General features: G+C 41.4%; 4 protein-coding genes across 5 annotated transcripts; all 4 read right to left on the bottom strand.

The window, feature by feature from the left end:
* LOC103984180 (patellin-6) lies at nucleotides 1-6,253 on the bottom strand. Of its 2 annotated transcripts, none has more exons than XM_065108205.1 (6): nucleotides 4,212-6,253; nucleotides 3,559-3,680; nucleotides 1,098-2,986; nucleotides 884-1,008; nucleotides 651-792; nucleotides 1-455 (listed from the first exon to the last, which is right to left on the bottom strand). In XM_065108205.1, exons 3-6 carry the CDS (start codon nucleotides 1,845-1,847, stop codon nucleotides 192-194), a joined length of 1,281 nt encoding a protein of 426 aa, XP_064964277.1. In that variant the 5' UTR covers nucleotides 1,848-2,986; nucleotides 3,559-3,680; nucleotides 4,212-6,253; the 3' UTR covers nucleotides 1-191. The 2 variants fall into 2 exon arrangements, with proteins under 2 accessions (XP_064964277.1, XP_064964278.1); XM_065108206.1 differs by having other exon boundaries at nucleotides 1,098-2,692.
* Nucleotides 6,254-6,852: 599 nt separating this feature from the next.
* LOC103984179 (PRA1 family protein B2) lies at nucleotides 6,853-7,963 on the bottom strand. Its single transcript, XM_009401630.3, has one exon. It carries the CDS (start codon nucleotides 7,802-7,804, stop codon nucleotides 7,157-7,159), a length of 648 nt encoding a protein of 215 aa, XP_009399905.2. The 5' UTR covers nucleotides 7,805-7,963; the 3' UTR covers nucleotides 6,853-7,156.
* A 2,299-nt stretch (nucleotides 7,964-10,262) lies between these two features.
* Nucleotides 10,263-11,177, bottom strand: LOC103984178 (uncharacterized). The gene is made up of 3 exons (XM_009401629.3): nucleotides 10,979-11,177; nucleotides 10,674-10,874; nucleotides 10,263-10,463 (listed from the first exon to the last, which is right to left on the bottom strand). The coding sequence occupies exons 1-3, from the start codon at nucleotides 11,087-11,089 to the stop codon at nucleotides 10,428-10,430; spliced, it is 348 nt and encodes a 115-aa protein (XP_009399904.1). The 5' UTR covers nucleotides 11,090-11,177; the 3' UTR covers nucleotides 10,263-10,427.
* Nucleotides 11,178-16,236: 5,059 nt separating this feature from the next.
* Nucleotides 16,237-17,384, bottom strand: LOC103984177 (protein G1-like7). The gene has a single exon (XM_009401628.3). It carries the CDS (start codon nucleotides 17,182-17,184, stop codon nucleotides 16,477-16,479), a length of 708 nt encoding a protein of 235 aa, XP_009399903.2. The 5' UTR covers nucleotides 17,185-17,384; the 3' UTR covers nucleotides 16,237-16,476.
* Nucleotides 17,385-22,942: the final 5,558 nt, after the last annotated feature.

The following is a 22,942-nucleotide window of genomic DNA, read 5'->3' as shown; positions in this document are numbered from 1 at the left end:
TTACAAGAAAGCCACCCCAAGTCAGCATATTAATAATTATGGATTCAAATCCACTTTTCTCCGACATAGATCGGAAAAAGAGACTAGATTTTCTTATAATACACGTACAACGAAAGATAAAACGCAGCCACTCATGCCTGAACTAATCTCAAGTAAACTAGACGCAAGGGGGGAAGGCTCTCATGCTGCGACTACATGGATGATGCTTTGCGGACGAAGTATCTGTAAGCCGCGACCTTTCTTCTTCTCGAGCTGGTGTTGTCTATGGACAGCACCATCTTCCCCGCCTCCCTGGCGATGAACACGTCGTGGATGGGCTCGTCGGCCGCAGCCGGAATCCTCCTTGTCTTCTCCACCACAACGGTGTAGCTCCCCTCGTCGCTCGGCACGTACTCGGCGCCGTAGTCCAAGTCCCATCCTCCTACCGCGATGTCCCATGCGATGGTGGCCTCTGCCTGAGCCAATCCACCAAGAAATCAGTTCTACAATGATCTACGACTCGAGAGGACGAATACTGCATCGTATGGCTTCATGTGCAGCGAGCACATGGCTGAGAGTCGAGTCCCAAAGGTGCTGCTTCCGGATAAAACAAATGGTGTGCTACCATTAACAATGACAAGCGACCAAGGGGTTTGGTTGTGTGAGAATACCTCGATGCCATCGATTTCGAGGTTTACTTTTTCTCCGCCCTTGATGGTGAACTCGGTGGCCGGCTTGGGAGGGCCGTTCTGCAGGTCGCCCGGCCGGCTCAACCCTCCATACTGCACCGGCACAAACTCTGGCCTGATGAACCTGCAACCCCAGTTGTCCTCAGGGTCAACAAAAGAAAATGGCACAAGAATTCGAGAGCAGAGAAGAAAGGGGGAGAATGTAGTGATTTTACTTGTAGAGTGTCTCCGCCACATTGCCTTCTCTGGCGATCACAAACTTGCTCTTCGTCCGGTCTGTCAGAAATGGACTTATCATTGCGTACAGCACGCTGAAATACCAAGGGACGTTGATGAACACCTGCGTTTGATGCATACATAGATTACAGGGCATGTTATGATTGTTGAGAGAATGAAGGCAACAAGGAGGAAGATTGGCCATGGACATACCTTTCTGGCCACCATTTCCGGGTAGTTGTCCTGGAAGAGGGAGAGTATGTGCTTGGAGGCGGCGCGGAGCTCGCGCTTAGGCATGTCCTTGAGGTCGGTGACCTGGATGATGGAGTTGATGCCGCCGGGGCGGAGCTGGAGCAGGCCGACGCCGCGCTCCATCACTTGGACGCGCCACCGGAGAAAGCGCTGCAGCTTCTCGGCGTCACCAAGGATGCGGTCGTACATAGCCTTGTCTTTGAAGACGCCGTAGGCGTTGTAGCACACCGGGTGGCCCCGGCGGTCCCAGCCGTGCATGTACGCCACCACGCCTTCCATCTCCTTGAACCCAACCAGCTCCTCGTCCGCCAGCCCGTCCGCGCCGAACTCCCGTCGCCACTCCGCACACTGCAGCAGCATGGCGTGCGACTGCCCCGCGTCGAAGTCGCGCGCCCGCAGGAACTTGAGGAGCACCACGTCCGCCCGCTCGTCGCCGCCGCCGCCGCCAGCGGGGGCTACCGGGACGCCCCATATGCTGATGGGCTTGGTGGAGGTAGAGAGGAGCTGCTTGAGTTCCTGCAGGGCCTTCAGCTCCGAGGACCTGAGGCTGGAGGCGAGGTAGGAGTCCTCCTTGAAGGAAGAGGAGCGCTGCAGGGCGGCAGTGGCGGTGGTGGCGGCGGCAGCAACCTCCATGAGGGAGCTGAGAAGGCTCCGCTTGGTGGCAGGCTTGGGCGAAGGGACGGGCTCAGGGGTTGCTTGAGATGGCTCCATTGTATGAGACGAGAGAAACGAGAGTGAAGGTAAGCCTGCGTTGGGTCTTTTCTCAGAGCTTTATCAGCTTAGGAGGAGTGGCAGGTGGGGAAGTTTGAGAGGAGAGAGAAGGGAGAAGAGGTGGGAAGTTAAATTGAATGGAATTGAATGGTTGCGGCCGGAGGGTTTGTGACATTATGATGATGGCGTGATGGAAGTCCTGTACAGCTTTTGTTTTTTTGTGGAGCCTCTCAGGGGACATGGGTGGCCCGTGACTACTTCTTTTTCCCCTTATCTCCATTCACAAATATATATATATATAGCTTAAAGCATCATTTCCAATTCTACATCTGAAAGTATTCAATATTGGGAGGATGAGAGGAAAAGTAGCTCCGTAAAAGTAGCAAAAGCCAAAGTTAAATCACGCATTGCCACCCTACACAAGAGATGTTAAAGGGATGATTTCTTGAAATCCAAGGCATAAAATAGTGGGAGGGAGGCAGGCGGGCAGCAGGGGAGAAGGAAGGCGAGAAAGACGGAAGAGACTGGTTGGTGGACAGGTGAAATTGGAACCAAAGTCTACAGCAGTGCGACAAACTTGCGCTCGATACAGTGGCATGGCGATCTGAAGAAGACCTGACGGGCCACCAGAGTCAGACTGAGACTGCTGCAGGTGGAGGAGGAGGACGGGGGTGTTAATGGAGAGATGCGTAGTTTGTGCCGGAGGAAGTCTCTTTTGCTGATGAGACGGGTAACCCAATATAGGCAGGGCGAGACACGGAGCCGATCGAGGCCAAGCGGCCAACAGCGTCCTTGCCTTACTGTAGCTGACAACGAAATGAGAGTGACCGAGGGGGGGGACGAGGCTGCACATGGAAAACAAAACAGTACATGGTCAGCAGTGGCAAGCATCACGAGGCACCACCGCTTCCTCCGAGGAGATACTGCGTGATTTGGGGACGGTGGGTTGGGGGGTCATCAGATGGTGGAGAAGCGCGCCATGGGTACCTGGCGGCACACCGTCGTCCCGAGGGTTGTTCCTCTCGGTGTGACACCGCAACTATGGAAAGGAAAGGGAATAGAAACCGTGATGGAGACTGCTCGAGATCCACTTGTTGCTCCGGGAAGGGAAACACCGTATGTTCTTGTCATCGCTGCGGCTGGGTATCATGTAATAATAGCCTGATATAAGAACGGAATGTTGTATGTTTGTGTTTCTTATTCACAATATTGTAATTATGTTTCATTGTGGTGATCCACCAAATCAAATTCATTTGAAGCTCACTGTTCCGGTGCAAGCATTTGAGCTCCAAACATCCATTATCGCGTCAAGTGATGGATGATTGGAGCTCAAAAGAACAGTCCAACGAACCCTTCACACCGCTCTCTCTGCCTACTTCGCCCTTTCACCAACCAAAGAAGGCATCACTTTTACCTTTTACTTTCATAGTATCTACCACATATAAAAAGCAGCGTCGAGTAGACAAGTCATTTTACATCCTACGTTTGTTTGTGTACACCAAACCTCTTTTTCTACGACATGTTTTCTGCAGGTCTGTGAAACCTTGACTGAATTCTGGAAGGTGCACTTTTTGGTGTGTGGAAACTCTAGAGAGAGAACTGTGCTAGTGCTGTTACCTGAAGACAGGGGAACCTACCACTCTTGTGTGTGCGCGAGATGTACATACGAAACATAAATTAATTTTAGGGAGAGAGAGAACATATAATTTACCTTAGGCCATGGGAAGGCTAGTAGCTGCTGCATGACTATTAAGTGTCAGTGTCTTCACACTGGACAAGTGATCTCAGGGTTAGAAGGCTACGAGAAGCACTCCCCATTTTTCGGTTCATAGGCTGCACGAGAAGGGCACCCATTAGTTAAAATAGTACATGTCATAACATGGGCAATCATATCGGGCCAACTTCGAAGGTTGATGTATGCCAATACATAATGACGAGGTACTCACGACAGGCAATAGTTCTATGGCAAAGACGTGCTGTCATTCTCTAAAACGCAACATCGACGAATAATATGGCCAGTGAACTTTCATGTGCAAAGAATATATAACATTCACAAATAATTGTTTCTTTCATGTCTGCTTATTTGGTAAACAATAAACATTAATCCGAACATTAAGGAAATGTTACGTTGATTCCAATTTCAACAAAACAGAATATAACATTCAATCTTTGCGATTTGATTATAAAGATGAAAGCATGATATGATTCTAAAGTTACTGGATTCCTTACTGACACATGTAATCAAATGAAAAAAAAAAAGAAAGCATATATCAGAATGAATTTTCAGTCAGATTATCTGTATGCTGGACACCAGATTCTAAAGCCAAGGAAAGCAGCATTAGGGACTAGTAAAATTCAACTTACTTTGAAGCTGCATTTCCTCACTGTATTGAAATATTGCATGGCTTGCTTTTTAAGCCCCAAGGTTTAGGCAGCTCTCACAATCTATATGCAAAAGATACCTTTCAAGTATGAAAATGTAATTACATGGTATATATTAACTAAAATAATACTACATACCAGAGATAAAGATTTATCAATCAAGTCCAGGTCTCATAAAGCCTTCAAAATGCAAGCAGAAAACCATTTCTCATACAAAATAATTCTAGGATAGCTACAGGCACATACACATCTCATAAACATAATAGCAATATTTGAATTAACCCAACATCTCATGAAGCTCTCCTGCTCAGGACTTTCTTCCAATGTATCAAATCCATTCATTGATTGATTTCAAGAACAGGTTTTACTCTTAGCAAGTATGATTTTGGACAATAGCTAGGGTCGGGATTTTCTCCCTGAGAATACAGAGTTCAAACTTTCCTGTCACCACTTAATTTGAGGTCATCATGGACAATTGTGAGATGGGCTCATGACTCGCATGGTTGTGTTCACTAGCTATGTGAATAGCAAATCCTGAACCCGATCTGGGCTTAAGATATATGTGTGCATATATATACACATTCTTTAACCAATATATGTGTGCATATATATACACATTCTGAAATTTTCTGAATTTTCAAATCTACTCCTTGGGAAACTTGCAAGAGGACAGTCATTGCACTGATGCAATAAGATATTGTTCCAAGTGCCTCAAGGAAAAGTACATATTCTAAAAGAGATCCAGAACTAACATTCAAAATTATCATAATAGAAATTCTTAAGACTTATCTATAAACAGCTCTAGTAAAATACTAAAAGTAGGGTAAATAAACAATTTCAGACAATCTTTGGAGCCAGTTAAGATTATGAATAAATTATGTCAGCCTAAGTGCAGACCCTATTGTTAACATTTTCCGAAAGCCCATACCAGAGAATGAGCTTCAGTGCCCCATTCTTTCACTAAAAACATGAACAGAAGCAACTTTCAGCAAGTGTAAGTTGAACTCACACAAGCATAGATTTTAAGTAAACCAACTGAATATCTCTAATTGAGCAATACTACTAATATGACATATTTCAACACCATCCACGTGACAACGGTCGGTGACCACGACAGTGCCAACAAAAGAGCTCTAGGCTAACACGATACGACACCTCATACCCGAACGGGACGACCACTTACCCTCGTACTATTCGGCGTCGTACAAGTTGACGCCGCATACCGCAAAGCCGTTCCGGAAAGCTCGGAACGACGCCACAAGGTGCGGGTTCATACAGGTCGATCGGCGCTCGCCCGTAAGGTACAAGCCAACCGCCCGAAGAGTCGACAACCATTAACAAATCATGTATAACTGACCCTCGTTCGCAGGTATAAAAACCAACCCCCTGACCGACATCAGGGGGAAGGACTTCGAGCACTCAACTCCCTCTTACTCCACTCGACGCTAACTTAAACTTTAGAGGGGTTAAGTCGGGAAATCCCCCTCCCGACTTCGGCCTGTGTGAAGGAACTAGATGACGAAGCAGGCAACCTGCCAAGGGAGAAAGCTAGCCTCGAGAGACGAGGCTCGAACCCAACCTGACCCGACGCTCACTTCCACTATCCAAGCATTTGCGTGGGCAACTTTACGCATTCGGGATTGGACCGAGCCGTGCTGACACCTCGACCATGGCGTAAAGATTTCCCAACAATTACTGAGTTGGTATCTACAAAATTCCAAGATAGATTTCAAATGAATACTGTCATGTCTAAACAGTCTCCAAAATCTCATCATTGAACTGAATAGAGACAAAGAGCCACTGCTTGCTAATGCTTAGTACTAACTATTCCAGCACATGACAACCCATAGCCCAAGAAAACCACAGTTCTGCTACAATTCCAATCGAAAAAACCAAGAAACAGGAATGACAAATTATATATGTCATGTTTCCTCCATTAGTAATATACGGTGCAACGCAGATGTATCATAACGACGTAACAACAAATATAACAAATTAATAGCACTAAAGCAAGTAATGAGAACTTATATATAAATGTTATCTGATCTATGACAATCTATTACAACTTCAACCTAATGCTAGTCAATCATCAGTGAATGCTCTTTCAATGCAAAATTTAGAAACTTGAATGGATGCTTCATCTATAATTATTAATTACCAAGACACAAAATTAAACACAAATAAAATAAAAAATACATCAGATGCATACTTTAATATATCATATATTATAAAAATTCAGTAGAGATATACTAGTTTCAACCATGAAAAAGTGTCCTGCATACCAGCTATCGCTGAAATTTGAAATACCTGAACAATGCCATACCTACCAATTACAAAAGTTGACATGGCTCTTGAGCCCAATGGTCTCCTCCTTACAATTTTTAGAGGGACAATATCTAACATCTAGAGAATAAAATTTCAGTAAAAACCATCCTATCATGACATGAATGATTTTATATATATATAATTTCAAACTCTATAAGAGGCATAGAGCCAAACCACAAAACCTCTACCAACTACTGTTAGGTCTATACGATCACCGTCAACCATCTCACCTTAATTACGCGAAAGGTAGAGAAGTATTAAACCTGCAGGTATATAGCATGTGAACGAAACAATAAGGTAAAAGAAAACTTCATTGAGATGAATGACATTAAAAGAGCTTAAGATCAACAGAATTCTTCAATAGATCTACAACAAATAAGAGAACAACACAGTTATAGCATCGTTCACCCGAAATCAGATACACAGATCCAGTATTCTACGTGCTCCCAATCGAGTCCAATCTTGAAATATTAGGTCACAGACGAAAATTGAGAGAACAAAAGAAATCCTAAATCCAATAATTACTATGTTTACCGATGCCGCAAACTCAAGCCCCAATCGAGCATGCCGTGTCTTACGAAAAGATCATCGTCGGATCCACATCAGATGCGAACGGAGGGCCCGGAAGAAGCGGCTGCTCCGCCAAGGAAGGACAGGAAGCCGCTGGCGGGAACCCCGGGGTCCTGATCGTCGAGGAAGAGGTCCTCGGGCACCCGTAAGGCCCCGTGAACGCAGACGACCGCAGCGCCAACCATTAGGGCGGAGACGATGAGGGATCCGACGGAGGTGAGGAAGACGACAAGTAGGGTGACAAGGACGAGGCCGGCGAGGATCTCCCGATCGGAAAAGGAGCGGCGGAAGAGAATGAGGGGGGGGGCGTCGGAAGGGCGGAAGAGGTAGAGGAAGGCCCAGGCCGCAAGGAGGGCAACGAGGAGAAGGAGAGAGAAAGGGTGGGAGAGGAGGGAGAGGGCGAGGGCGGCGGCGAGGAGGGCGAGGTAGTTGACACGGAAGTAGGCCAGGTTTTTGCGGAGGCGGGAGGCGGCATCGGAGAGGGAATCCGGCCGGGCGAAGGCGGAGCGATCGAAGAGCTCATACCAGGGACGACGGTGGGCGAGGGAGCGGCGGGCGGAGTCGGATAACCGGGAAAGGAAGAGGCGGAGGGCGGGGACGGAGATCGGCGGGGCGGAGGAGGGGGCACTGCCGCCGCCGGCCGTGGAAACGGGGAGGATGGGCGGCGGGGCAGATGCCATCGGCGGACGAGGGCACCAAGAAAAGGCGGACTGGGGTTGGCGGTAGATCTCTTTCGGACAGGAGAGAAGAGGGACGCCTGGCTAATGCGTTGGGTGAGATAATGGGGCGGCCGCGGAATTCTTTTGCGCTCTTTCCTCCAATAGACATCAATGTCGACATCAATTATTATCGAATATTAACAGACGGCTGGCTCGATTGATAATACGCTGCTTTTACGTATCTGTTCCGATGGTCTCGAAGTAGCTTATTTGCGCTAATAAATTCTGACATAGGCATTACATGTCACTCGAAATATCACTAATACAAGTCAGAAGCATAAAAATACATACATAACAACTTAAACATTTTAGAATTTTTATTATCATAAAAAGTTTCAAAAGGTACTAATATTAATAAAAAAAATTATATATATATACAAATATATATATATAATTCTTTAGTTTTACAAGGAGATATATATGCTCCTTAAAGTTAATTTTGGAGGGATATATATAATTTTATCTTAATTATTGTTTGAAAATTATCAGAAACCCATTTAAAAATGAAGCAGGCAAACAGTGCTTAAAGTGAGTAAAAGCAAATATAGAAAAATATTTTATGATAATTCTTTTGCAAAAATTGCTGATAACATAAGCACAGAGGACCATATGCATGTTCCAAAATATATCATAGAAATAAGGAGGACAGATCACGATAGAGTTTTTTATTATTATTATTTGGCATTCTTTGAAGTATCCTCTGTGAACTACGTTAATTCATCATTGCATTTAAGCCTTGTGCAATAAGCCAGTAATTGACCTATAAACTCTTTTGGGATGCCAGCATACACGACACATAAATCAATTAAACCTAGAGGCGGCAGGGAGGATACGAGGGCCTCCTAAAGGTTATCTTCAAAAGAACATCTATCCCCAAAAGAGATCAACATATTTTCACAACCTAAGAGGTTCAAATATTGAAGATGCAGAATACCTCAAACACATTAAAATGCCAATATATGAAACATAGGACTAAATGGCTGCAAGTAGCAACTGGTCAATAAACGATCTGCAAGTAAAAGGTTGCAAAGCTTGCACAAAGAATCTGTGAGTAGTTGTCCTTCATCTGTTTGATGCTATAAGGCGGAATGAAAGAGAAATGAAGAGTGCAGAAGATGGCATCGTCAATATAGGATCTGAATTAAACTTCAGAGATGAACACATACGAAGTAGCATGAGAAATCTTTGTTTCATATGGTACAGTAAAGAAAGTCATTGATTGTAAAGCAGCCATAAGAGTAAAAGTGGGAATCTGGAGACTAACACCACATTTGGTGCCAAGCTTAGGCAAGCAACAGGCCTCCAATCAGTTTGGACAGCAAGGAAGCAGACTAGAAACAAGAAACTTCACAAATTAACTGCACCAAAATAAAAATTAGCATTCTTCCCAAGTTCACCGGAGAAGAACAGGAGTTTTTAGAACCAATATACCAGAAACAAAACACCTACATTGAGCATGTATTCCTAGAGTTCTGCTCTGGTCCTCTGATAGAGATTAAGGTTATCAATGATGACTGCAACCTCTGTTGTCTTCTAACATGGGTTCCTCAAAAGATCAAATGGGAAATAAACTTACCAGTCCCAAGCAATTAGAAGATTGTGAAGCTAAGTGTACTTGTCAACCTAACAATATAAACTAATGCTAAAGGAAATTGAGTATATGATGTATCTTTCTAATTATATGCCCCAATACTGCACATAAGAATACCATCAGATTCTTCACATGCTTGACCTTCAACTCTCTGTAACATGATTCGAGCAGAAGAGTTAAGACCAAATCTCCAAAGTGCATTTTTTAGGACTCATTAGAAGTACACCTATGATTGAAACAGTAAGTTTCATGATTAGTTTCTAAAGAGCTGCCATTATCACTTTCCGTAGTCGACAATCGAAACAGCTACAGATTGTCCTTCATTTCTGTGCAGTACTAAATACAAAGTGAGATGTATGATACAAATTCAAAGTGAAACTGAAAATTGTCTGACAATAGGTAAGAGCAAGCCAAAATATTCGAAAGTTGCTGTAAATAATTTCAAACAAAAATGAAGCTCACTTTGCATACATCAAGAAATAATTTTAATGTACCATGTCATGTTAAGTGGCATATATTTTAACACTGTAATTTACAAACTTATAGTGACCAGTGAAACCAATATGGATTCCCATTATGATCACAACTTTACAGAACATAAATTATAGTTCTTTTTTTATTTAAAAGATAGAGTCTAGCTTCACAAGGATCATAAGAGCATAATTTGTACCTGATTCATCTTAATAATTTGACAACTCTTGCTGCACAACTGGAATGTTTGTCAATTCAAATGCCTATCTGCAGAAACAATATATGCTACAAAACACCATATAAGCTATTACAGAAAACAAACATTGCCAAGAAAAAAGAGTTCAACCAAAGAAGCAATTAGGCAAAAGATAATAGTGACGCTAAGCATAAAAGTCTATAAGTTTTTCCCGAGATGACAGATATTTTAGTAACAGTCAGGGAACAGATCAGACCATTATATTTATTTAAGCATAGAATTTGACCCCAACATGCTCAATCAAAAGCACCAAGGCCATACAAGTCCTAAAAAGTCGACCCGTTCCACCCAAAGTTTGAGCCCTGCCAATCAAAACCAGGTAGACCATCAGTATTTCGAGCTACAAAAATTGGTGAAATTTACACCATTTAGAATGGCAGTGACGATTAAGAAGGCGAATCCCTATCAACAAGCATCATAAAGTCTCCAATTTGATATATATATATATATATATATATATATATATATATATATATATATATATAGATAATAGAGAGAAGGAAATCACGCACCTTAGTGTCATAGAACTTGAGGAAGAAGCGGGATTTGGGGACGGACAACTTGGTCTCGAGGATGGCCGCGACGGCGGCGCTCAGCTTCTTGTTGACATCGGAGTTCAGGCCGCCGATGGAGACCAGTTCGCCGTACGCCGCGGGCTGCTCTGTCCCGCCGAAAGACATGGGCACCGATCCTTTGAGAACTATCATCACATACTGCCAATCGCCAAAAACCAAGTGAGCATTTCATCGAACACTTCGTGTCCATGAAGATGGCATCGAGATCCAGCAAACAATGTCGTGGGGGAAGCAGGCCGTACCGCTTCGGGTTTGCCGATGAGTCTGGCAACGGTCTTCGACGCCTCGGAGAGAATGGCGGAGGTGTCGACGCCGTCGAGGCTCACGTTGGTGGAAAGGTTAAGGCACGGCATCTCTCTCTCTCTCTCTCTCTCTCTCTCTCTCACTCAGTTGCCTCCCAAAGGAGATGCGAACTTCTGAGGAGTCTCCAAAGGTGCCGAGGAGTCCGAGACGATAGGGAGAAGAGCAAGGACGCGTGGCGTCATCTTAGCCGTATATGGCATTCGGCGACAAAAACATTCCTGCCACAAGAGAAGCACGACTTTTCACGAAATCTTTAGCCGTCGGTGGCAAGGAATCCTATGTTTATGGACGGCCGTGATGGATGAATCCTCCCAGTGGCTCCATTTTTTACTTTTCCTGAGTTTGGCTTCAGAAACACCAAAAATATGGTAACTGCACCAGCCCGGAATCGAACACGGGTCTGCACCGTGGCAGGGTACTATTCTACCACTAGACCACTGGTGCTAATTGCTCTTATTTTGTAGATAAATATATATGACATTTAATCTAACCAACCACCAACGACCACGTCAGCCCAACCTCATGAGACTGCCGTTACTTTATATCATCGAGTTTGAAACATAATTTTATGATCTTGTTGATGATCTAATGATGCAACAAATTTAGCAATATTAATCCGATGACCACTTACCACAATATAACAAGACCTCATATGTGTATTTTTGAAAATGAATACTCTTGAATAAATATATTTATTTTAGTATTTTGATTGAATCTTTATAATTTTTACTTAAGCATTAAATTGACTTCTCGAGTATATTCTGATATAATTTTTAAAAAATCTTAGATTGAATCCTCTGGTCTCCCAACACTTCAATTTAAGACGAGCCCTGATGTATACCTTAATTAGATCTATACGCTTTATACGTATCAAACAACCAAAATATACGCAATAGTAGAGTGTCTCACAAATTACATGTAGGTTGAGGATGTAATAATATCTACTAGTTGTTTGTAGAACTTCAAGTAGACCAGTAACTGTTGTGCCTTGTTATGCATCATATGTAAACCCCCACCTTCTTGTGTTTTCTGATGTTTTTGGGGCTATTGTCCATCAGACTGTATGTTCACTTGGATATATTGCAGTTTTGCAGTTCATATGATAAGCACTCTCAATGCAATTTCATCCATTCTTCTTTTCTTGTGTAGGATTCTTGGGATATCACACAAGTATATGGATGCATTTTTACCTGTTGAGGCACTCATTTTGACCTGATGAATGCTGCATCCTCCATTTTAGTGATCCATACATGATTGCACTTTGTTTCAAAAATTAGATATTGACTGCAAATTTTGATGGATTTTAATTCCCTTTTGTACTACATTCTTGTGTTGTCCAACTAAACAGGTTATCTTCTTGCAACCTAAAACCTGTTGAGCCTTCTTATCATATGTAAAAGTGTACTTCTTCCTACTTTGACCAGTGTGTTCTCCTCCATTCCTGTTTCAAGGAATTGAAGACAAATTATCAGTTCATGAGACAAAAGCACTGCATTTTGGGATCAATTTACTATGTTTCAATAAGGCAGAGAGTGCTCAATCCCATTTATGTAGAATCATATAAAACAGTTTCTTAAATTTATTATAATTAGCATAAGGAAGAAAAATAATGGAATTTGACTGAAAAAAAATTTGATGAAATGCTATTGAGTGGGATTTTAGACTGTTGACAAACCTTTTTTTAGTCTGTCCAGAAATTTATTTAGCCTATTGGACTTCAATAAGATCACTAAATCTGTGTACAGTGGAGAAAGGGAATCATTAGCTATGTTCAAATCTTAGGAACAACCTCTGCACAATTACTATGATAAATGTCAATTAGAAAAATCTATAAAGAATTAAATCTTTTCTTAAAACTGTACAACTGCACATCATACTTTTGTATTATAATAAGACAAATCAAAGAAAGAACAACTAGTAGTGACATTTCTCCTTGAGCAAGTTAGTGATAGTTATAGACTGATGTATCAGCAACCTACCAACCCTATAACATATGTATGGTTAAGTATTAAGTTAGATCTCACCAACACAATCACTTGATATGCTGAAATCATCAAAGCTAGAGACCTAAATTGATTATTCTGAGGCATATGAATGCATCATTCTAAAGAACTTTTACGATCTAGATTCTGATTGTGATATAAAGATTAAAAATCTGCTTGTCTACACCCTATAAGATCCAAAAAGCTAACTAATTGAAATAGCAAACATACAAAGCATATGATTCTCATAATGTTTATTCAGTGATAACCATGCAATCAAATCTTAGTAGAAAAGCATGTTATATTTTTGCCAATTGTCCTTCCCTTGTCATAAGGGATCATTTGTCCTCGTAGATTCGTAAGGAATTGTCTAGCTTTGAACAATGGGTGTACTCGTATGATTTTGTTTTTTCGAAACATGAAAACTCTAAATGACGTCTTTAAAGGTAAGAGAGACCAAATGAACTTATGAGCCCTTGGTTTTCATACTCCTTAATCAATTTGGGACTAAATGACCTTATCACCTTGGTAGATTCCGACGGGTATATAATATGGTCAACAAAATTTTCTTTCCTTTTTCCAAATTATTTCAAAGTAAATCTTCATCTAAATAAAAAAAAGCTAAAATTGATTTAATTTTCTCTTATTTATTAGTTTAAAAGAAACATATTATCTTTTTCTTCGTTCTAAATTTCAACATAAATTAAGAAAAGAGAGTATTTTGTTTTTCTCGACCACATGACCAAATGGCGGTATGTAATTATTTTTCAATACTATAAATTCTCATGTAAATGCCTTTATATTTTTAAAAAAATAAAAAAGTATTTTCATTAAATCGAATGACATGTGCAACGCTTATATATAGACGGGAAGTTAAGACATATCACTTGTGAAATGATGTATTAATTAATTTAGATGCGACATAATATATTTTCTTAAGTCGTTATTCACAAAAATAATAATGTTAATTTAACATGAGAAAGCTCTAATAAAAAAAACAAGTGTATAAAACTCCAAATATTTATTAAATTAAGAACTTAACCTTCACTATCAAATTAAATTAAATAACTTAATTGTACCCATATGCCACAAATTAACCATCAATAATTCTTCTTTAATTTCCTTTTTGAAGAGAAATAAAAAGAAAACAAAAAATTCAAACGACTCTGAAATAGTGATCTCTTCATCACTTAAATGAACATTAGAATCCAAAGGAGTCGGTGTCGGTGTGATGAGAATAAATATAAGACTATTGCAAGTATTCAAACCGCACTACGCTTATTGGCGCATCTACAAGATTAGATTAGACGCGTTAGAGCAATCATATATCAAGTCAAGACAAGACCACATCATTGGACGTGACTCCTCTACGAATTGTTTATCTTACAAGGTGGACGCTGTGACGTGCCTTCATGTCTTCGATCCCCATCATTCAATCAACATGAGGTTTATAATGCTTGTAGGTTCAGTGTGCCGGACTCGTCTTCTATCCTTTCCACGAACCAAGCACGACGAAGAACAAGTCCAAGAAATCATAGGTCATGTGTTTCTTACCTCGTAAGAGAGAGAGAGAGAGAGAGGATTGTCACCTCCCGGTGAAATGGTAAGAGAAGAGAGCGCAGTTTGGTGTTCCATTGGATGGAGGCTGATGCTGTTCTTGTTGTCTAAAGGTGATATATTCCAATGAGAAGGATGATGAGAGGCACAATAATGTTGCCGACGTGTTTTTGCTTTCATCTGTTTTGTTCTCTTTCCCGCTGTAGCACATTCGCTGGCTGCACAAGTTGGAGCTTCTTCCCTCCTCTCTCCCCCCCCCCCTAAACTGGCCACTGGGATTTAAAGCGGGCGACAAAAGCTAGGGCAGTAAGGCGGAGTTACAGTTCGTACGACGGCCTCTGCTGCCGCGCTTTGCTGCTTCCACATGAACTAATAATTTTCGGTCGAATGCAGACACGCCAAGTTATTCCTTTTTCTACACCGTCGACCACATTGTATTGTTTATCCTTATGCTCTCTCTCTCTCTCTCTCTCTCCCCCCGTTACTGTATAACGTTACTCTAACGTCATGATGATTTGGTGGTGGAGAGATTATGACAAGTTAGTATACATCTCTGTGTAAACAGTGAAGGATCAAGTATACATCTCTGTGTAAACAGTGAAGGTTCAAGTGACAGAAGCAGATCAAGTTTACTTATCTGAACTTAGTATGGCGTTTCATGTTCTTGTTGACTAATGATCATATAAAACGGCTTTGTTATTTGATGTCGAAGTATTTGGGTTAATGGTAGAAGAAGTAAGTGGATTAGTAGGTCAATAGAATCTAGAAAACTTGGACTACCGCACAAAATCTAACTAAAGTTCTCGACTTGCCAAACCCGTCTGCTTTACTTCCCCACCAAACACCACCGCATGTTCTGTTAACATCTTTGTAAAGGGTGTTTTGAATGGAAAGCCGGATAGTGATACTGTTGGACCTGTCGGTAAAGGAGCGATTAAGTTGCAGATCCAAAGAAAAGGGTGGCTTATACTAAACTGGGGATCGAGTTTGTATGCCTGCGGTAAGACAGCTCCATTAACAGAGATCAAATCTAAGAGTGCAGAAGCCAGCTTGGGACCGGAAGAGGGTAAGACTGTTTAGTGTGTTAGAAGAGGTGGCTGCTCGTGCGGGTAATCCTCCGACCATACAAACCTGGGACAGGTCATGGCTTGTGTTGCTGCGTGTTGCAGCAGTCACTAGCAACTCACACGTCTCTCGTAAAGCTATCCCAAAGAAAACGAATGACAACAAGAGAAAAAGAGGGGTGGAGAAAGGAATCGGGACAGCAGTTTGTGAGTCTGTGACTCTACTTTGTAAACAAGTAAACAAAGGAAAGCTTTGGGGGTGTGAAGAGCAACGAGGGGGAGAATCTGCTGGTGTCAGTGCTTTGAGGGCCAAAGTTTTCCTGAGCAAAGAGGATGAAACATCTGCAATGTGCTTGATGATGGAATATCTACTGGAATGTGACTGCATTCTTCAAATCATCGGAGAGACAAGAATTTGATCAAAAGCAAAATATTGATTGCCTCACATTTACCTGAAACCATAATATCTTAGAAAAGCACAGGAAATTTCATATCTTAGCTGCATGTATACAGCTCTAATCTAACACATACACAAAAGAAACATAATATGTAACATTCAATTGGCCACACTGTGGAGCAATTAATTGGATTAGATGAGAGTAAGGAGAGAAGAGAAGAGAGAGAGAGATCCATTTACTCCAGCTTAATTTCTCTGACACCTTCATTTATCAACTTAATGTAGAGAATTATCTACATAATATGTATATGATTCCTATTTTGTTTTCGTCCATCAAATATATTGGTAACGAAATAAAGCATATGGGATGTGATCTTACCGGCATTAATGCATCAGATCCCATAAGAAGGGAGCAATTAAAGTAGAGGAATTTATAGTCATGAGGTCGATGATGAACCATCCCGTCGAACGCCCACCGCTGAAGTAGTAGCACTGCTAGTCCCACCGGCAGCAGGCAGAGCCGAAGAGGAAGACTCCCCCCCAGCTTCCGAATTCTTCTCGGGTACTGTAGCGGCGGAAGCGGATGCCGAGGCAGCGGTGGCCGCAGACGGGTCTCGCTTACGCTTCTTCTTCTCGTAAGGGATGCCCCGGGCCTTCGCCTGGCTCTCCCGCACCTCCCTGAGGTAAATCCTGACGGGGCGGGCGGCGAAGGGGTTGGACTCGGACCGGCCGCCGCTCTCCTCGTAGGCCGCGCGGAGGCGGCCGATGAGCGCATCGAGGGAGCCCCAAGCCTGCCTGAGGGGGCACGCGCAGGGCGCAGGGGGGTTCGGCTGGCCGAAGAAGGTGCACCCGGCGGCGTGCACCTTCGTCTTCCCGAACTGGTCCAGGTACTTGAGGAACTCGATCACATGCGCCCCGCTGCACCTCGCGAGCGTCAGCGGCGGCTTGTGGTTCGTCAGGTATTGGAGGAAGGTGTTCCAATCGCGCCTCTTCTGCGACTCATACCGACTGAGCGGCGGCTGCTGCTGTTGCTCCTGTCGTGGAGGAAGAGGAGGAGGCGGCGATGCAGCACCCGGGTCGGCGGGGTCGGACGAGGAGGAAGGGCCTTCACCGGTTCCGCCGGGTGCCCCCGGCGCCGGTTCCATGCACGAGAGCTGAATCACTTCTTTCTTCTCCTCCTCCTCCTGCAGGTATGTCGATAATACTACTGCTCTTATCGCCTACTATCAGCGCGTTCTCCCTGTAACGTGGATGTATGCTTTCTCTCTCCCCTTCCCAAAGCCTCTTTCCATTTGTTAGACTTGAGCAAAGAGGGAGGGCCAAGGTGGGTCGATCGAGAGAGAGAGAGAGATAGAGGAGCGGGGGGTAATCAAGTTGGTGGGCCTCCTATGTTGGGATTTTTTGTTGTTGTAAAGATTAATTCTTTAAAATAATTATTAAGATTGGCCCAAATCTCATCTCCGAAAGACACATCAGAGACTTTTTTTCTCCATCTTTGACTTCACAATTGCAAATATGAGATAGAAATTGTTTACAATAATCACGACAAGATCATCCCATATCATAGCTAAAATATTATATTCATAAATATTGTTGCCAATTACTATGGTTTGGTAAAATTTCCGAAATCTAATCAAAACTAAAAAAACAAAAAAAAATTTGTCTCTATTCATCATATTTTTTATATCTTTAATTTTTAAATAAAAAATATTGATGATGTCATGTTGACATTATAAGATTAATTAAGCCTAATCGTAGAGATGTTTAATTATATTTGGAGGTGTCACAGTTCTTTAACTTATGAGATTCGATGGGCATAGATGATTTTGATCGACATAAATCATAGTATAGGGGTATCAAATAGTTTTCTTATGAGATTAAGCAATATCTACACGAATTTGTTGTCGTTAATTTAAATTATGGTTGATTAAACGATTATAAATTAGCTCGTTTCAGAATAATAATGGTGGCAGTCACCACCAACATTAGAAATGTCTTCTTACAAACTATATGGATCTATAGTTGTAAGTAATCGATACCAGTACGGAATCATATACAATAAATAAAGTTATTAGTGTGCTTCTAAAGTTATTAGGGTGCTGTCCCTAATCCACAAAGGAAGGAAAAGAAGAGGCCATCGAGACTAGTAGACAACAACGACAAATGTTTTTATTTTCTGAAATGATGATGATATGTGTGATTCTACAGGTTTTACACCACTGCTTCACTTTGTGCATTTAAATGTAAACTTAGAACAAAGTGTTTTACCCATGACTTTTGTTTATCAATTGATTGGGCATATTTTGTTACTATCGTCGCGGCAATAGTCGCGGCATATTAGTCTTAGGACTAATATGATGCATTGCATCGATGCGATACCTTGGATTTGGATGAGACAATCATTTATTCTTGCGTTGTCCAAAGTCATACAAGACAGCACCGCATAGTACAGAATAGCTCTGGAAAACTTGGAACGATGTCGTATGATGTCGATCAGTGCAAGTAGGTCGACACCTGCATGGAAGGTATGAGTCGATCGTCCGAGGAATCAACGGCCATTAGCATACCATGTATGAACGACTTTCGTTCACAGGTATAAAAGCTAACCTCCTGACCAGTGTCAAGGATGGAACTTTGAACACTCAAACTCCCCCGAACACCACTTAACACTGACTTAGACTTTGGAGAGATCAAGTCAAGAAATACCTCTCTCGACTTCGGCCCGTGTGTAGGAACTTGATGAGGAAGGAGCAGCAACCCGATGGGAGAGGAAGAGCAAACCATGCTGATCACTCAAGCCTCAAATCGAACCTGACACCAACCACCTCCCTTCGAGCATCCTCATGGGTGACTTTATGCATTCGAGATTGGACCAAACTATGCTGATCCATTGGCCACGACATAAGGTTCCCCAACATCAATCATAATTTTGGATAGAGGTTAGAATATACAAGGAGGAATTGCATGTTCTTAATCATCCATGCAGCAAGTATGCATATAGTATAAATAATTTAATTATATTTAATAAATGAGGAACTATTATATTTTGATTCTTTTAATAAAAAATATAAAATTACATCTCAACTTATATGTATTATATATTTTATTTTTATTTTTTTTAACTCTTAATCTTTAGAAAATGGGTTTGGTACATCAATTTAAGGTGTATTTTGTCAATTGTTACTAATGTAATAAAAGCATGTCTCGTAAATTTGTAGTATGGCTTGGTTATGGTTTGAGATGATATGAAAGAGAAGCTAATAATTCATCTATTTCTTTTTGTAAATCACCAACCAGCAATTGACTTTCCAACTAAGGGCATGGTTTGTTGAGGTCAGTGATTACCATCTACTAAATCAAACATAATAATTTAACCTATATGTCAATTGCACCCACCTTAGATCCAAGAAAATGAAGGGAAACAGTAACAATTAGCTTTGCACTAAATAGAACATATTTATTATACCAGTGCTTATATGCAATAGTAGCAACTCTTAAAGGAGGCTCATATTGCTCATGTGATCAGTCAGCATCAAGGATAAAAACATATTGAGATTTATCTCTCTCATGCTTTGTCTAGAACATAAAGAATATTTATTTTTCAGATAAATCTGACTTCATGTCTTTCTTTTCTTTTCTTTTCTTTTGTTTTTGTTTTTCTGACATGAAGGATGATGATAATAAGAAAACCTCCATTGAAGGATAATTACTATGATTTCAAAGATTTTGACTCAAGAAAATGGCTTCAATATATAAAAGAGAAATGACAAGTACATGCACATAAATGATTGGAATAGAACACATGACACTTTGCCTGTCTACAACAACATTAACATCTGAAAGGGAATTCATTCTGGGAAGGGGAGGCAAACAAGATTGTTTTGGATGGGTGTGAAAGGCTCATCAAACTCAATCTACAGGTTCTCTTCCTCCCAAAACTAAACTGGTCTCCCTTTTACATTGCTGGAAGGCTTGCAGACTGTGAGTCTCCATCACATCCCTGCAATGAGATTTGTAGAATATACAGCAAATTCCAGCTTCTTTGTCAACATGAATTGCCAGTAGAAGGCATCAACAGGTTTCTTCTTTCCTCAGTGAATGTGAAAATTATCCCAAGTAAAAAATATTCCTTTTGTGAAAATGATATCTTGGAAGAAAAAAAGGTTATATCTTCTTTTACTTTCACCTCACCTATACCACCATTTCTTTAAATGCAATCAAGCACCTCTTTCTTTATCATTTCTTCCATTATGTCATTTTTCTTTAAATATTTATTTATTTTTCATACATAGCCATCATAATAATATGGAATGAAAAATACAAAAATATATTCTTTTGAGTTCTCATTTTAGTAATTATTCTTAAATATTATATTATAATATTTCTAGGTATCATTTTCTACTAAGCTCTAATCGAAGTATTATAATTTTTTTCACTTAAGGGCTTGCTATCCTCATCAAGGCATAGCATAGTCTAGATCAAACCATGTATGATACATGTGAGTCGTAGTCTAATGGTGGCTTCACGATGTGATGAGTCCTTTGACTCTATTTACGGATAGTTTTTTCCTACTCGAGCTTCTTCACTATGTTCAAATACTAAGTCGACTTTGATACCAAATATTACAATCCAAACTTGATGGGCTAACTGATCTATCAACTTTGATTAGCTCAAATCATTGGCTAAAATGCTTAGGTTAAAGTTGATAATAATATACTCGCTAGACCCTTATAAGTCAATCTTAATCTTATCCATAGACGTGGGACTAACTAGGATATTATAATTTCTATGTCGAAATTTACATTTATAATGAAATACTTGGTAAATGATGATTAAATTTTGAAATTAATATTAAGTTATAATTATATTTTTTTTCAGATTGATAGACAAATATCTCTAGGAAAGATTATGTATAGATAGATAGGTATTGTTAAGGTTTTACATATGTATTTTTATATATCCTTGAGATCATATATGTATTTTTATATAGCCTCGAGATCATAAGAACATCTTTATCTTCCCTTGTGAACATCTGCACTTGCGATAGACCATTGACGATTCATCAACTTCTTCAAGAAAGAAGGTCAAAACAAACTTCATTTTGATGTGGCTTTTGACAAGGAGAACTTGCAGATGTGACATGCGAACTCCCCCACAAGCAGAAGAAAAGGAAAAAGAAGTCACATTGAGACGCCTGGTGTGACCTTGAAGAACCAAACTCATGGCAGCTGATTGATCACGTTAGGGATGTTGACATAAATCTCCCAAGAGATATTTCTTCACCCTCTTTTTTTAGTTGGTGTAGCCTCATAGGATGGATCTGTAAAGACGACACTGTATTGTATGACCGAAGAACACAGTCTCTCCGTGGTATCAGATGCCAGGAGAGAGCCTAGCCATGATTGAGTGGGAAATGGAAGTCGAACCTACTACATGTTTGAGAATCCACATCTGACTGGAAAAAGCATGACAAATGGACCCTCACAAATCTATTTATGTGCTATATTATGGATTGCATATAGAAGCTAAAACTCTAAGCAACCTTTAGACTGTAGCCTTTGTTTTAGGACTGTGAGCCACCGACAGAGCCTTAAATGTGTGCTTTTTACCTTCTTCATTATTCTTGCCCACTTCGAGCAGGAAAAAATGTTATCATTATATATGTATAGATTATAATGCCATCATATCTGTTTTTAAGGTGTATTGACAAAACCATTTTGACTATGAGAGAATGAGTTCATAAGCTTTGCAGGGATGTATACATGAAACTTTGATTTAAAGAGATGAGTACAACAATTACTTTCTCTCGAGGAATGCAGGCAAGGCATATATAGCAAGATTGGATCATCTCGTTAGGGTGGACGAGAGTAAATTCTCTTAACATGTGCTGGTGAAAGAAGAGGAATGCATCAAAGACTAGATAGAGAGTTTTTATCACGGGAAATGGACAGTTCACCCATTAACTCAGAGCGTACCATTTTGGTTGGTGTTGGGTGCGGAATTATTATAGACCATCGTGGTTGGCATCGTACGAATTATCATCCTTCTTCCTCCCCTTAATCGACAGTAGCGCATTGCTCTCTCGGTCTCCCTTTGTTGGCAAGCCTTCCTTGCAAGAAGGAGAAAGCGTTGGAACGCAGAAGAGGTTTCGTAGAAGAGGCAAAAGAAAGCAGTGGTGGTGCAAGCCATGCCTCACCCATAAGCGTATCCCTCGGTGTCTCCTCTCCCTTCCGGTGGACACGTTGCTGCCATTCGTTGACGGGGTCACAAAGGATTCCTTCAATCATTCAGGGAGGGGTGTCATCTAATCAAAGGCTACTGCGTGGGTTACGTCAGGTTCGATGGTGAAGGCAGTTTGTTGGGGGATGGCAACGAGTGTGATGGCTTTGATACCGACGAGTTTGTATGGTTTGGATCGTCGACTCTGTGTATGCCTCTCATTCTCTCCCCGTCATTCTATTTCTTTTATCTCAAAAGATAAAGTGACGAAGATAGATTTTAAGCTTAGAATCTCAAAAGATAAGTTGTTTGTGTACGACGAGCATGAATTTGGTCACAAGCTAACAGAAGCGCTCTTTAAATTAGACATGAGCACCGAATATTAGCTCTGCAAGCAGATCAAGTTGTTTGAGGTAGAGAAGGCAGGTCGAGTCTCACCGATTGCACCTGATAGGGTATATTTTAGATCCCGACCATATTATGACTCATGCTATGTCACACCCCTGTCGAGTCAGCACGAGGGATGACTTCCCGCGCCGAACCGAAGCTCATACAGGGAGACACCCCCTCGGTAAATCCCATCCCGGAAAGCTCAGGACCGCGTCGTATGGCATCGCTCCATGCATATCGGGCGGCGGGCATACGAAGATACTATCTCATCGTCGCGCCAAGTCCGTATACAAT

This window comes from Musa acuminata, chromosome BXJ2-5 (assembly GCF_036884655.1).
Source record: "Musa acuminata AAA Group cultivar baxijiao chromosome BXJ2-5, Cavendish_Baxijiao_AAA, whole genome shotgun sequence".
NCBI lineage: Eukaryota > Viridiplantae > Streptophyta > Magnoliopsida > Zingiberales > Musaceae > Musa > Musa acuminata.
Note: the sequence above shows the minus strand (reverse complement) of the source record. Positions and strands in the feature narration are given on the sequence as shown.